The 15206-nt window shown below is 41.7% G+C and overlaps 1 protein-coding gene and 2 long non-coding RNA genes across 30 annotated transcripts in view; 1 reads left to right on the top strand and 2 right to left on the bottom strand.

The window, feature by feature from the left end:
* LOC126999702 (insulin receptor substrate 2-like) overlaps nt 1-15206 on the bottom strand; it is an 89500-nt gene that overhangs the window by 16556 nt on the left and 57738 nt on the right. For 26 of the 28 annotated variants that reach the window (XR_007753509.1, XR_007753505.1, XR_007753513.1 and 23 more), the window contains 10 exons: nt 14545-14747; nt 12832-12971; nt 12384-12526; nt 11857-11948; nt 10951-11167; nt 7336-7436; nt 6422-6568; nt 5432-5691; nt 3102-3309; nt 1232-1445 (listed from right to left, as the gene is read on the bottom strand). Coding sequence is in view for 6 of the 28 variants with exons in the window: in XM_050862464.1 (XP_050718421.1) it covers nt 1232-1445; nt 3102-3309; nt 5432-5691; nt 6422-6568; nt 7336-7436; nt 10951-11167; nt 11857-11948; nt 12384-12526; nt 12832-12971; nt 14545-14747 (1725 nt within the window). In the remaining 22 variants the exon portion in view is untranslated. The remainder of the gene's footprint in view (nt 1-1231; nt 1446-3101; nt 3310-5431; nt 5692-6421; nt 6569-7335; nt 7437-10950; nt 11168-11856; nt 11949-12383; nt 12527-12831; nt 12972-14544; nt 14748-15206) is intronic. The other 2 variants (XM_050862462.1, XM_050862459.1) reach the window with 2 other exon arrangements.
* Nucleotides 2124-3057, bottom strand: LOC126999705 (uncharacterized). The gene is made up of 3 exons (XR_007753523.1): nt 2964-3057; nt 2627-2823; nt 2124-2483 (listed from the first exon to the last, which is right to left on the bottom strand). It is a non-coding gene; the product is annotated as an uncharacterized LOC126999705 (long non-coding RNA).
* Nucleotides 8368-8729, top strand: LOC126999704 (uncharacterized). The gene is made up of 2 exons (XR_007753522.1): nt 8368-8496; nt 8642-8729. It is a non-coding gene; the product is annotated as an uncharacterized LOC126999704 (long non-coding RNA).

A 15206-nucleotide genomic window follows, 5' to 3' on the forward strand; every position in this document is an offset into this window, starting at 1 on the left:
ACTTTATAGGTCCTCTTTCTCTTCTTCCTTGCTAATTTTTCTCCTCTTCACCGACTCGTACATAACCAACTCAAACGTAATCGCATATCAGATGATTTTCGGTACATGTGATAATCTCCATGTCATATGAAAGAGGGCATGCCACCAATCACAGAATTCCTAAGTGTGGGATGGGAATAGTTGTGTTAAGGAGGTGGGGGGGACTTCAACATGCAGGTTAAGAACTTTTACCAATCAAACTGTTTTATCTGACAGTGAGAAAACTCTAAATCAATTCACGACTTTCCGGGCAAAATCAAAACAGTTAAAAGACTAAGAAAATAATTACACTGACACGCCTCTACAGCAATAGGATGTGACTTGCTTCCATGATGCAGAATAAGGAAAACCTGATAGTGAATGAGTAAGACTATATTTTGTAACTAGTCTTTATGAAATAGATTTGGTGGGATCGGTATCATAGAATTAGTGTCCGTAAGATATTTAAAGATTTGGTGAAGCTTTAAAAATCTCATCATTTTATTTGTGGGTAAGAAAAAATTGTTTGGTGGGATCGATATCATAGAATTAATGTCCATAAGATATTTCAAGACTTGGTGAAGCTTTAAAAATCTCATCATTTTATTTGTGAGTAAGAAAAAATTGTTTGGTGGGATCGGTATCGTAAAATTAGTGTCCGTAAAGTATTTCAAGATTTGGTGAAGCTTTAAAAATCTCACCATTTCATTTGTGGGTAAGAAAAAGTTATACTGAGTACGAATTAAGTTAAACAGTAATACAAGGTTAAGAGAATGGCAAAGAATCAAACAGCAACAAGATTCTGAAACATTTATGGGCAATTCATATCCTGAAGCTGAAATCCTCATTAATCCACATCACAAGCATCATTGCCAGATTATCGTACTCAGAGCACAGTGTTGACCAGTTTCCGACGCCTAACTATTGCCAAGAAACATCAGCAATTAACCATTTTAACGATAACTACAAATTAATCTCATTATTGTGGCCCATGAGACAGTTTTTGGGTCAGAAACTGGTGAATATTAGAGGCTGCGTACGACAACTTGGCAACGTCGATCACAAACCAGGAACATCGCACGAGAAACCAAAGAAAGCCGAGACGAGCAAAGCAAACACACACCCACACGTGCACCCATGCCATTACTCGACCAAGAGCTGGAGGTTGAGCTGCAGACGTCAACACCTTAGACGTACAACCACACTCACTCACCTGTTTTTACGGCTTCGGTACTGCTCGGGTTTAGAGCCCACGGAATTGGTTCTTATCGGCCTGTCTAGTGAGGAGTCGTCGTCTTCTGAGCAGCCGTAATAGGAGCCACTGCCGGTTTTATCCACTATGAAGTCGGGGAAGCGGTGGTCGGACGAGGGGGTGCCTGAGGTGAAGGAACAGCTGCTGCCCGGGGACATCTCTGGGAAGGAGTCGCCTGTAAGAGAGGAAGCTAGCATAGGAGAACACAGAAGGGAGATGTGAGTGGTGACTAGGGGCCGCTTTCATTGTCAATTTGTTTGTTCTGATCGTTACCAATGGCGGGGATCGACGCAATAGTTTTCCACGTGAAACTGGCTGATGGGGTAGTGGCGGCTGCAGAGGAAGCAAGAGGTGTAGAGAGTGTGTGGTAAGGTGCGGGGCTAGGCTAACCCCGCAGCCGCCACTACCCCACCAGCCAGATGAACATGGAAATATTATAGTGACGATCGCGGCCATTGGTAACGATCAAAACAAGCAAAATGACAGTGAAAGCAGCCTTAGGAAGAGTGTGTGACGTACTGACTGTGTGTGTGGAGGAAAATAAGTGGAAATACGTGACTACTGTTAAGTTATCCTAGCTTAACCTTAACCCAATGTCTACTGCCCTTGCCTATGAATCTTCCCACCCAAGTACATTAAAATAAAGTGGAGTCAAAAGGTACAACGACTTAAACTCTTTCAAGAGGAGGGTATCAGGACACCTCTCCTCCCGAAACTGACCTATCTTTCACCCACTTTTTTCTTTTTTTTTTAGAGCAGAGTTTTTTTTTTTTTTTTTTTTTTTTTTTTTTTTTTTTGTCTCCTTTGTCTCCTAAAAAATAAAAAAAAAAAAAAAAAAAAAACTAACCTTCCGAGGGGCTGTAGGGGAAGGCTGTGGGAATGTTATGCTGTCATAATATAATCTACTGCCCTTACCTTACCCTCTTTTCACCTAAATATGATACACAGTGGACGAGTATAAAGTTACAACGCAAAGTAAACTAACCTTCCAAGGGGCTGCACGGGAGGGGTGTGGGAATGTTATGCTATGCCATATAATAATATACTGCCCTTATCTTACCTACAACTCTTCTCACCTAAATATGCTACAATGTGAAGTATAAAGGTACAAAGCAACGCAAACTAGCCTTCCGAGGGGCTGTAGGGGAAGGCTGTGGGAATGTTATGCTATGTCATGATATAATCTACTTCCCTTACCTACGACTCTTCTCACCTAAATATGGTACAAAGTGGAGGAGCATAAAGCTACAATAATGCAAAATAAATTAACCTTTCGAGGGGCTGTAGGGGAAGGCTGTGGGAATGTTATGCTATGTCATAATATAATCTACTGCCCTTACCTTACCCTCTTTTCACCTAAATATGCTACAATGTGGAGGAGCATAAAGCTACAATGATGCAACGTAAATTAACCTTTCGAGGGGCTGTAGGGGATGGGTGTGGGAATGTTATGCTGTGTCATATAATCTACTTCCCTTACCTACAAGTCTTCTCACCTAAATATGCTACAATGTGGAGGAGCATAAAGCTACAATGATGCAACGTAAATTAACCTTTCGAGGGGCTGTAGGGGATGGGTGTGGGAATGTTATGCTGTGTCATATAATCTACTTCCCTTACCTACAAGTCTTTTCACCTAAATATGGTACAATGTGGAGGAGCATAAAGCTACAATGATGCAACGTAAATTAACCTTTCGAGGGGCTGTAGGGGAAGGCTGTGGGAATGTTATGCTGTCATGATATAACCTACTGCCCTTACCTTATCCTCTTCTCACCTAAATATGCTACAATGTGGGGGAGCATAAAGCTACAAAGCAATGCAAACTAACCTTCCGAGGGGCTGTAGGGGATGGGTGTGGGAAGCGCAGGAGTGGGAGTCATGTTCAGGTAGGCCTCCGTTCGGTCCCTGGCACTGATCTCGCCATGACTGGGCTCTCCACCATGGCTCTGGGGCACCATTGAGAGATAGTTGTCGGTGTTCTCATCCACCAGACTGGGAATCCGGGAGTGACTTACAGAGCCGGGTGGAGAGGAAACCTGAAACATATTCATCACACATCGTCAATAATTCAAGTTAACAAGTCTAACAAACTGAATCTAATCTAAACTGATAACTCAATTACCTAACCTAACTTAACCTACCCTATAACAAAGAAGCATATTTATCACACATACTTATATATCGTAAATAATTCAACTTAATAAATCTAACCAAACTGAATCTAACCTAAACTGATGATTCAATTATATCTAACCTAACTTAACCTAACCTATAACAAAGAAGCATATTTATCACACATACTTATATATCGTAAATAATTCAACTTAATAAACCTAACCAAACTGAATCCTGCTTAAACCGTTCTCCACTAAATCTATCCTAACCTTACCTAACCTGGTACAAAGAAGCATATTTATCACACATACTTATATATCGTAAATAATTCAACTTAATAAATCTAACCAAACTGAATCCTGCTTAAACTGTTCTCCACTAAATCTAATCTAACCTAACCTAACCTAACCTGGTACAAAGAAACATATTTACCACGCATGGTTATCTATCGTAAATAACTCAGCTTCACAAATATAAGCAAACTAAACCTAACTTAACCTAACCTAACCTAACCTGGTACAAGGAAACATATTTATCACGCATGGTTATCTATTGTAAATAATTCAGCCTCACAAATCTAAACAAACTAAACCTAACTTAACCTAACCTAACCTGAATAAAATTAATTGTTATGCCTTAAAGTAGTGATTCATTCATAAATTAGAAATACCCATAAAGATCCTTATAAATAAAAGAAATGGAGCTGGAGGCATAATAAGGACCTGAAATGAGGGATAAGATGAATAAAGTGAAGCGTTATGCCTTAAAATGCCATAGTGGTTCGCTCATAAAAATCAGTGAATAAGAAACACCCATGAAAATCCTAATAAAAGAAACAGAACTGGAGGCATAAGTAGAACCTGAAAGGAGGGATAAAACGGATCAAATGAATTGTTATGCTTTAGACTAGAAAAGAAGTAGAATTGTGGACAGTTCTGCCGTCATCCTCACTTGAGTACATTAGAATTGTGGACAGTTCTGCCGTCACTCTCACCTGACTAGATTAGAATTGTGGACAGTTCTGCCGTCACTCTCACCTGACTAGATTAGAATTGTGGACAGTTCTGCCGTCACTCTCACCTGACTAGATTAGAATTGTGGACAGTTCTGCCGTCACTCTCACCTGACTAGATTAGAATTGTGGACAGTTCTGCCGTCACTCTCACCTGACTAGATTAGAATTGTGGACAGTTCTGCCGTCACTCTCACCTGACTAGATTAGAATTGTGGACAGTTCTGCCACCGCACTCACCTGACTAGATTAGAATTGTGGACAGTTCTGCCGCTACTCCACCTGACTAGATTAGAATTGTGGACAGTTCTGCCGTCACTTTCACCTGACTAGATTAGACCTGACTAGATTAGAATTGTGGACAGTTCTTCACCTGACTAGATTAGAATTTTGTGGACAGTTCTGCTCACTTGAGTACATTAGAATTGTGGACAGTTCTGCCACTCCTCACCTGACTAGATTTCTGCCGCCTCTCCTGACTAGATTAGAATTGTGGACAGTTCTGCTGCCACCTCACCTGACTGGATTAGAATTGTGGACAGTTCTGCCGTCACCTCACCTGACTAGATTAGAATTGTGGACAGTTCTGCCGCCTCTCACCTGACTAGATTAGAATTGTGGACAGTTCTGCCATTACCTCACCTGACTAGATTAGAATTGTGGACAGTTCTGCCGTCACTCTCACCTGACTGGATTAGAATTGTGGACAGTTCTGCCGTCACTCTCACCTGACTAGATTAGAATTGTGGACAGTTCTGCCGTCACTCTCACCTGACTAGATTAGAATTGTGGACAGTTCTGCCGTCACTCTCACCTGACTAGATTAGAATTGTGGACAGTTCTGCCGTCACTTTCACCTGACTAGATTAGAATTGTGGACAGTTCTGCTGTCACTCTCACCTGACTAGATTAGAATTGTGGACAGTTCTGCCGTCACTCTCACCTGACTAGATTAGAATTTTGTGGACAGTTCTGCCGTCATCCTCACTTGAGTACATTAGAATTGTGGACAGTTCTGCCGTCACTCTCACCTGACTAGATAAGTAGGAAGGCCAGGAAGGGTGAACGTTGCCGGGGGAGTTGAGCGGCGCCATGGGCATGTATCCAGAACTCTCGGAGCCCTGGTTCCCTTGAGTCTGCCGATCCATGCACATGTAGCTCTGATCCGACGACAGCCCGGGGAGTCCAAGGTGCTTGCGCTCCGAGGGACTGGCCATGTCAAGGTAGTTATCTTGCGGCGATTGTAAAGTTGGGCCCTCGCTGCCACACCCACTCACTGGTGACACGAGGCCTGGATGGAAGGAAGAAGTGGATGAGCAACACGTGGTAAGCTATGTGGATGAGTGGAAAGGTTGAGATGTGGATGGGTGGAGAGGTAGACATTTACTATCATCATTTCCTTTACACATATACAGGTAAGTCACGGTTGCTAGATTATCGAACTCAGAGCCACGTATTTACCGGTTTCTGGGCCATAACTGTTGCCAAGAAGCACCAATAATTAACCATTTAAACATTAACCATATATGAAGGCAGTTATTTGGGTGATGAAGGCAGTTTTGGGGTTGGAAATCAGCAAACAAGAGAGGCAGAGTATGACAATCTGGCAACGTTGGTAACAGTTGGCCACATACCGTTGTTCACATGTCTAACCTCCCTTACTGTACCTATTTGTATCTTCATGGGATTAAGTCAAGTTTGTAAGATCCTGTATTTTATTGTATTTTATCACATATGCAGTCGTCCCTCAAATAGTACGGTTTCCAATAGTTCGGTTTCGGTTGTGTGTGGATTTTCATAGATCTTTTAGGATTTTCAAATTTCCTGCTCGATGGGAAATTTAAAAACCCTAAAAAATCTTCTTAGAAAATCCACATAAAACCAAAACCGAACAATTGAAAACCGTACTATTTGAGGGATGACTGTATTTTTTAACCTCTTTTATAGTTTTTCTGTACTTAAGTTTTGTTTGGTAAAGGTAAGGCTAATTTTAAACGAGCCACTCGCGAACTGAGCCTCACCTGTACTTAGCGATGCCCCCATGACCCGGGAGCTGCTTATAGGGAGGGAGAAGGGCGGGTGAGGGTGGGGGTGAGGGTGGTGGAAGCCTGACCCGCTCTCCACACTCCCTCCCTGCATTTGCATGTAGTTGTCCTCCTCGACGCTACCTAAGGGGGGGAAAAAAAATGTTAAGTATACAGTTTTCTTTCAAGCAGTGACATATAAAAGCAAATGCCGGCAATCCTGTATAGAAACGAAGCAAGCCGTAAAATGTTGTGAGAATTTCATGTCTTTGTAGGAGTTACATAAAGACTGAATCAATTATAAAAGACAGATGGATTTTAGAGAGAACAAAGATATAAGACTGACAATCATAGGAGTGAAATATCGCCAAGAGAAACCATTGTAAAGCGAGTGTCAGAGGACGCTACTTAGGTTTTTTTTTTTTTTTTTTTTTTAGAGTATACAGTTTTATTTCAAGCAGTAAAAAGACAGATATAAAAGCAGATGCCGGCAATCCTGTATAGAGACAAAATAAGACCTTCAATGTAGTGAGGATTTAATGTTTTTGTAGAAGTTGCATAAAAACTGAACCAATTATAAAAGAAGCCAGATGGATTTTAGAGAGACCCAAGATATAATTTAAGACCGACGATCGTAGGACAGTGAAATATCGCAAGAGAAACCACTGTAAAGCGAATGTCGGACGAAAACTGTAACTCATTTCTAAACCTCAGCTCCAAGTTTGCAGAGTTCATTTCCCAGATGCAGTATGAGAGCAAGATAAAAAAAAAAGGAATAAAAAAATGAAAATAAGGTACAGCCACATGGAAAAATAAATATATACAAAATTAGATGGAGGAAAATAATAATGAGGTGTGTACGAACCAGCAAAACACACCCTGACAACACATTCAATCACCCTTGTACTCACATAGGCCCAAGTCGGTGTTGTTGTCGAAGTTGTGTCCCCCCGGCAGCCCGTCCAGCTCGTCCACTGAGGTGTTGGACTCCACTGACTCGCTGGAGCTGGGACTGGAAGGTCGGCCAATGACACACGACTTTAGTAACGTTTTGGGGTTGCTGTGACGTCAGTGTAACAAGAGTATAGCACAAGACTTTTGATATGACTTGTCTTATGTTGCTGTTAAAATTTTTGGTATTGCTATGTCATGAACGTAATAATGGCATAACACACACAGGCTTCCGGTGAACTAATTACGTTATGATTTATTTTTTGTTTATTTAAATTGATGCAGTTTATGATTTGAATGTCTTTCCTTCCACAAAAGTTATTAAAATGTGCCTTCAGATTTTTTTAACTTAATATCATCATTTTATTGTTATCTTTACTCTGTGTTTTGTATCTGATTATGAAGTATCTAATTTAATTTATGTACAATTTAAAACTATGTACTTTCGAGTATTTAGCAGTCATTAGTGAAGTGAGTGCCTCTTAAATTAAATGTTAGACAAGTCAACATTGGATTTACACAGTTATTACAAATGTTATCTGAAAAGAAAGAAAGGAAGAGGGTAAGAGTGGGAGTTTAGGGCAAATGTGGCACTGCATGACAGGCAAAAATATACTCAACAGAACATTCAGTCATTAGGATGTCAAGATGAAGTACATGTCAGGATACTCAGCTATTAGTGAATCATTACACAGCCAACAGGGAGTCAAAAGTAAACATGCTTCAGTGGAAAGAAAAATGTCAACTAATATCTTCCCCACAGCTTCCATTGTAGGTGTAATTTCCGAGTCCATCTTACCCCAAAACACTATTTATCTCCTCTCCATCAAGGCAATTTAAGACATCACAAATTGCAAACTCGTATTCAAGTAAAAGCTAAACTAAGTAACCTAAATTCTTCCCCACAGCGTCAATTGTAGGTTGAATTTCCGAGTCCATCTCACCCCAAAACACTATCCATCTCCTGTCCATCAAGGCAATTTAAGACATCACAAATTGCAAACTCGTATTCAAGTAAAAGCTAAACAAAGTAACCTAAATTCTTCCCCACAGCTTCCATTGTAGGTGTAATTTCCGAGTCCATCTCACCCCAAAACACTATCCATCTCCTGTCCATCAAGGTACTTTAATACATCACAGCCTACAAACTCATATTCAAGTAAAAGCTAAACTAAGTAAATTAAATTCTTCCCCACAGCGTCAATTCTAGGTGTAATTTCCGAGTCCATCTTACCCCAAAACACTATTTATCTCCTGTTCATTAAGGCACTTTAAGACATCACAAACTGCAAACTCGTATTCAAGTAAAACCTAAACAAAGTAACCTAAATTCTTCCCCACAGCATCAATTGTAGGTTGAATTTCCGAGTCCATCTCACCCCAAAACACTATCCATCTCCTGTCCACCAAGGCACTTTAATACAACATCATAAATTGCAAACTCGTATTCAAGTAAAAGCTAAACTAAGTAAATTAAATTCTTCCCCACAGCGTCAATTGTAGGTGCTAAAAAGGATTGTAGCCTTAACTAATGAACCTGACGTGCTACCTTCAATGTACTGTAGTGAGTCTCTTTCTCTAAGCCTAGTTCACCAACCTACAGGGGCTATTACATTGGGCAAATTTTCCGTGGATCTTCAGTCAAACCACGATTTCCGATAGTGTGGTTCTCATATTTCCGTGGTTTTCTGACGTGTCCACAATCTTCCAAAGTTACAGTAGATTTCACCGAAGGACGACGGTACTGGTCACCATCATCATCAGCGGCAATAACAAGAAACAAATGAGAACCACGCTAGCGGAAGTCATGGTTTGACTGAAGATCCACAGAAGATTTGCCCAGTGTAATAGCCCTTTAATGCCACCTTCAAAGTACTATAGTGAGTCTCTCTAAAACTTCTTCACCAACCAAAGGATATTTTTTTCTACCCATACACTGAGAATGGTATAAGCTCTTCTATGCATGCAGGAAAGGCTAGATTGTGTTCCCATACATAAAATTCACAAACGACAACAATTTTAAACTCATTAGCTAGTGGAATGCAATACATATGACAAGAAAATTCATCCCATAAAAAGTGTATCATGTGCTCTGAGAAATGTTCCAGATACCCAAATGATAAACCCAACATGAAGAGAATAAAAAGTACACGAATGTTATGTTATCTATCTATATCTTTGGTGACGTTCCTTCAATATGGTGGCAGAAGTATATCCAATAATCACCCCCAGCACTTCCTTACAACACTCAACCATCTGTATCTTCCTCCCCCTCTCTCTCCAATATTAACCCATTCTGGTGACGCATCTCGCTTGTGGTCTCCCCCATGACATCCTCTCCCTCAAACCTGCCCTCATATACTCTTCACAAAGTCATCCTCATTCTCACTGCTATCCAAACAATCTCTAGAGTAACGCACTTCCCCCATTCAGCCACTCACTTTGACACTATTACACCCACATCAAGCTTTTCGTATACTCTCATTACTTTCTCCATCCCATCCTGCAACACTGAATATACACCTCTTTTATACTAGCTCATTTTCACTGCCTTCGTTCATGACTGTTGTGCTGCTTTCAATGTCCATGTCTCGGGTGCATGTGAGAGAGTTAGGGGAGGAGGATAATGCTGCTTCTTATAACCTTCTTGACCCCCATGTTATTCTACACACATTATGTTTACAAAATCTAAAATACCTAAATAAGTTCTTCCCTCTATGAAGTTATGAGCCAATGTATTTCAAGCAGCGTCTGCCCTCGTTATCTTGCATTAACACTTCGTCATGCTATAAGAGCGATTACTGGTGCAGTTACATAACCCATTCATGTGCTGGTGTTAGGATGAGTGTGTGAGTGTTTGTGCCAGTCAGAACCAGTCACTATAGTCAAACCATTATAGGAAACATGAAAGGGAAAAATAAGTGTTTGGACTATGTGGCAGAGCAGAGGGGAGGAAAGGACTGGTGGAGCTGAATGCCCAAACGGACTATTTGAAATGGTTTGACAATAGAACAGAACACAAACATGGCAATGGTGCAGGAATCAAGAGAGGAGTTCCACACACACAGAACATGTAAAGCTTTTTGGGTGCACTGCAGGAACATAAGCAGAGAGTCACAGCCACAGAGAGCAACCAGAGAACGACCCAGCCAGCAGAGGCCAGCAATGTTCACAAGCAAGCTGCTGTACTGATGATGACCACGTCGGACTAATGTACCAGACCTTACTAGGTTAACTGGGAGCTACACACACAATATGGTTCCCTTTAAAGAGGAGAATTTATTAAGACACAAGGTGATGAAAAATTTTTAGAAGTCACTATCTAGGACAAATACCAACTAGTTAGTGCAGCCCTAAACACACAAATCCCTTTACGTAGACACTAGAGAAGAGATTTTTGAGACATTACGCATTAGTTAAAAAATAGTGTTTATCTTTTAACCTGTTAGGGCTGTTGTGAATCACTGGTGAAAAAGTTAAGAATCAAGAATGATGTAAAAATCAACGTCACACTCTGGAATGCAACACCCGGGTAGTGGTGGCGGTTGGGTCGCTCAGAGGCCGCGCTCAAATACCTGAACAAGACATAGAAAGGCGGGGAACACGACGACGACAGTGAGGGGGAGTACATTGACTGGGGCCTCGTGACGTGCAGGCAGAGCGGGCCGTCCAGCTGGTGGGAGCAGTTCGCCGCCTGGAGCTTGCTGGGCGCGTTCTGAACTGAGCCTTCGCTGCTGGTACGGCTACGCGACGGCATGCTGCCACAGCGCTCCCTGGTACTGGTGTTGCCGCCTGGGGAAACAAAAGTATCATTTGAGAAAGAGGAGGAAAAGTAAAAGATAAATAAATTGATATGTGAGGAGAAAGGGGAGGAAAAGCAGGATGAAAAGAAGAGAAAGTGGACAGATTAAGATATACGAGGAGAAAGGAAAGGGAAAAGTAGGTGTTGACGATGAGAAAGGAAAGAAAGAAGAAATAGGAGGAAGACTAATGTTTTAACTGTTAGTGAAATGCAACAATATGTTTGACAGAAAACCAATCACAGACATTAACAAAACCTTAAAATATATACTAAACTGCTAATTGATAAGGATTTATAACACTGGGGACTTACTGTACTTAATTTCATGCTTATGGTACAATTACTGGTCATTAACACACAGAAGCATTAGACTCAAAATATTTAAACCCGGTAGCAGTGAGGATCATGTTTCTTAATGGTCCTTCTAAGCGAGAAAAACGAGAAAAAATCATCACTCATACAAGCCATTTCATAATATATATCAAAGCATTTGTGATCAGTTCATGTATCATCTATTTGGGGAGGTTTAAATCATGGCACAAATTTGGCCCGTCGCTGCTACACGGTAAAGCCACAAATTTGGCCCGTCGCTGGTACTAGGTTAAGGCTCCTTGTAAATCATTAAAAAGTAAGACGTCTTCGTATATTCAACAGGACACGGAGGTTCAGCGTCACTTACCGCCATCGAAGGAACGGTTGTTTGAGACTGAGTGAGTGCGCGTTCTGGGGCCAATGTCCTCGTTCATGTTGTTGCACGGGTCATGCATCGCCCTGGGGAAGGACCAAAGAAGAGTGTGAAAGATGAACCCTAATACCATCATACCTGCATCTCTTCCCTTGTATTTACCTTATTATATTTACCTTCAAGTGTTGTGTGTGCGTGTGTGTGTGTGTGTGTGTGTGTGTGTGTGTGTGTGTGTGTGTGTGTGTGTGTGTTTACCAAGTCATATTAAAACTAACACTCCTAATAAAGATGAACTGCATTGTCTCCGTACTCTAAGAAACTAATCACACTTGGTTCAAGATAAAATGGGAACTCAAGGTATCAATTGGTCTTTCTGTTAGTAATGTGACAATCAGCGTTCTATTGTCTGAGTACTCTATCAAACTAATCACATTCGGTTCCAAATAAAATGGGAATTCAAGGTATCAATTGGTCTTTCTGTTAGTAGTGTGAAGATCAGTGTTCTATCATCCATGACTCACTTCCTGATGATACTGTGCATGTTTTCCGCTATGACAGCATCCTCGGTGTGCATCCAGATGTCCCCCGCACCAGTGACGGCCGACCGACCCAGACCCAGGAAGAAGAACGACCCCGTGTGGCCGCAGCGCCGGATGCAGTTCAGCTGAGGACAAACAAGAGAAATTTTAGACACAGGTATAACAGCACGAACTAAAAAAATATCTACAAAAACTTCAACTGAACACTTGGCAAGGACTAAAAGAAGGGAAGAAAAGGAAGAAACACTCCAAGTTATAATGATGATATTCAAAAATTTTCAGCCAAACACTCTGTAAGGGATGAAGAAGAAGAAAAAGAAGTTGATCTCACTGCAGACTCCCCCAATACAGAACCAAAGGCAGAACCACTCTCAAGCAATAGTGAGAGACATTTCCCCACACCAAGACGCACGAGCTGACAACCACTTACCGGGAACTCGATCTTCTTGGAACAGTCCCCGACCCTGACCAGCGCGATGGACTTGTAGGTGAGGCAGATGTGATGCTCCCCAGTCAGACCCTTGCTGCTTCCGAGGCTTCGCGGCTGCACGGCAACCAACCACACATGCTCTGTCGAGGAAAAAAAACTGAGTGCAAACCGTAACTGTAAACTGTAAGACCCCGTAAACCCAATAAGCAAGGTGGTACGACTATAGAGGAATAAAGAGTGAGTGCAAACCGTAACTGTAAACTGTGTAAACCTGTAAACCAACTATAGGCAAGCAAGATGGTGCCACTATAAACAACTGCCTGTGCCATAACGAACTTGGGCCAACCACGAGAACCCACCCAAAGAGCCTACCGGTGTCATAAGCGAAGAAAATAGATAAAGAAATGAACTGCACGATGATCCACTTGACTTCACAGACACGAGAGAAATTCAAGACAAGTTAATCTATTACCAAAACCAAAATAATATTATACAGTACAAACTCGGAATGTTGGAAAGTTTCGTTTAGTCACCACAACATCTGTGGTCATATGCCGGAGAGAGACAGAAGGGGAAGGAATTATAGAAGTGAACAGATCCCAGGAGACGGGACACAACCCCCAATTAATACCTGGTACCCATTCACTGCTGGGTGGACAGGGGCGTAGGGTATTGGAAAAAGCCGCCCAAATTTTTCCACTCTGCCCGGGAATCGAACCCAGGCTCTCTCAGTTGTGAGCCGAATGTGCTAACCACTGCACCACGAAGCCCCCAATGCGAACTCGGGACCTACAGCCTAAAACAAAACTACACACACATACTAGTTATAACAGGGCATATCATTTTCAATTGCACAGGTTTATCTTCTCATCCCTTGAAAGACAATGCCCATACTAACAATACATCAACATGGCACGTCACTCTTGCCAGTCAGTATGTATAATGTATAATAAAAGGTACCCATGACAATAAGCAGCCAAGGTCACCCCAATTAGCAAGGTCAAGAGTGTGTTATCTTTCCCCTTACCTCAAATTCCTGACCACTGATTGACAACCTACATCTCTTCCCTTGTAATTACTTTGTCATATTTACCTTCAAGTGCCGTGTGTGTGTGTATTTACGTACTTGTATCTAAATTGACACTCCTAATCCTTCCCTTTGTATTTACCGAACTGTATTTGCGTACTTGTCGTAGTTAAGTTAATCTGGTGTTGTTGCGTCTCCGTATCTAACCTGCATCTCTCTTCTTGTAATTACGAAGTTATATTTAAATTGACTCCTAATCTTCCCTTTGTATATACCGAGCTGTATGTACTAAGTGATGTTCTCCTCTCTATCTATTTTTATCTTGGGCATGAAGTCCACTTACTACAGCCACCTTACCATATGGCTTCCATGGCTTGCCTTTTCCTTAAATTGCATACTCATGACCTGTTGCCTTTTTCTTATCCTGTATATTCATGACCTGTTGCCTTTTCCTTATCCTGTACATGACCTCTTCCCTTTTCCTTATCCTGTATCCTCATGACCTCTTGCCTTTTCCTTATCCTGTATACTCACGACCTTTTCCTCTTTCCCTTGTCTCTGTGTTAGACTAATGACACACCTTTTCAATCATACACACTTTTCACATACCTTTCTTTGACCTCTTATTCTTTCATTATCTCTTTGTTCAACTAGAATGACACACCTTTCCGGCACTGCACACTTACCATACACCTTCCTTGACTGGCCTTCCGAGCCGCTCACAGCCTTGTTCATGTGGCCGTTGAGGAACCCCAGCCACTCGTTCATCTCTGTCTCGGTCTCCGCCGCCACGCTGAGGGAGTCGTTGTTGGTGTAGAGCGCGATGACGTGACTGTGCTTGGGGTCCATCTTGCGGTTAATGCTAAAACACGTACTTAGAATAATAGGCCTGGAAAAAGAGGAGAAAAAGTGGTGGAGGTTTTGCGACTGGTTATGCCCTCAAAAGTATCATATTATACAGCATGCTCTCTGTCTATTTACCGATATATTCTTATTTATCTATTTACCTGTGTGAGTTAGTGCATGTGTGTAAGTATACTGAGCACACACACACACTCACACACACTCATTGTATCTCCACGTAACTATCACGAAATCCGAGATAACATTATCTTTCAAGTCGTAGGAGATAATTATAATTTAAGAAGACACTGATACGCCACTCCACTAGTCATCCGAGAATTGCAGGGAGGGCGGGAAGCTTATCTGTGGCCCGCAATCTCTAGTTTATTACCCGAGAGCCTGGCTTGGGTCGGCACTCTAAGATGCTACTACCGAGCGGCTCTCACGTAATTTTCTTTTTTATAACAAAGGAGACGGCTCAAGGGCAACAAAAAGAGTATAGAGA

The sequence above is a fragment of the Eriocheir sinensis genome, chromosome 17 (genome assembly GCF_024679095.1).
Source record: "Eriocheir sinensis breed Jianghai 21 chromosome 17, ASM2467909v1, whole genome shotgun sequence".
Classification (NCBI taxonomy): domain Eukaryota; kingdom Metazoa; phylum Arthropoda; class Malacostraca; order Decapoda; family Varunidae; genus Eriocheir; species Eriocheir sinensis.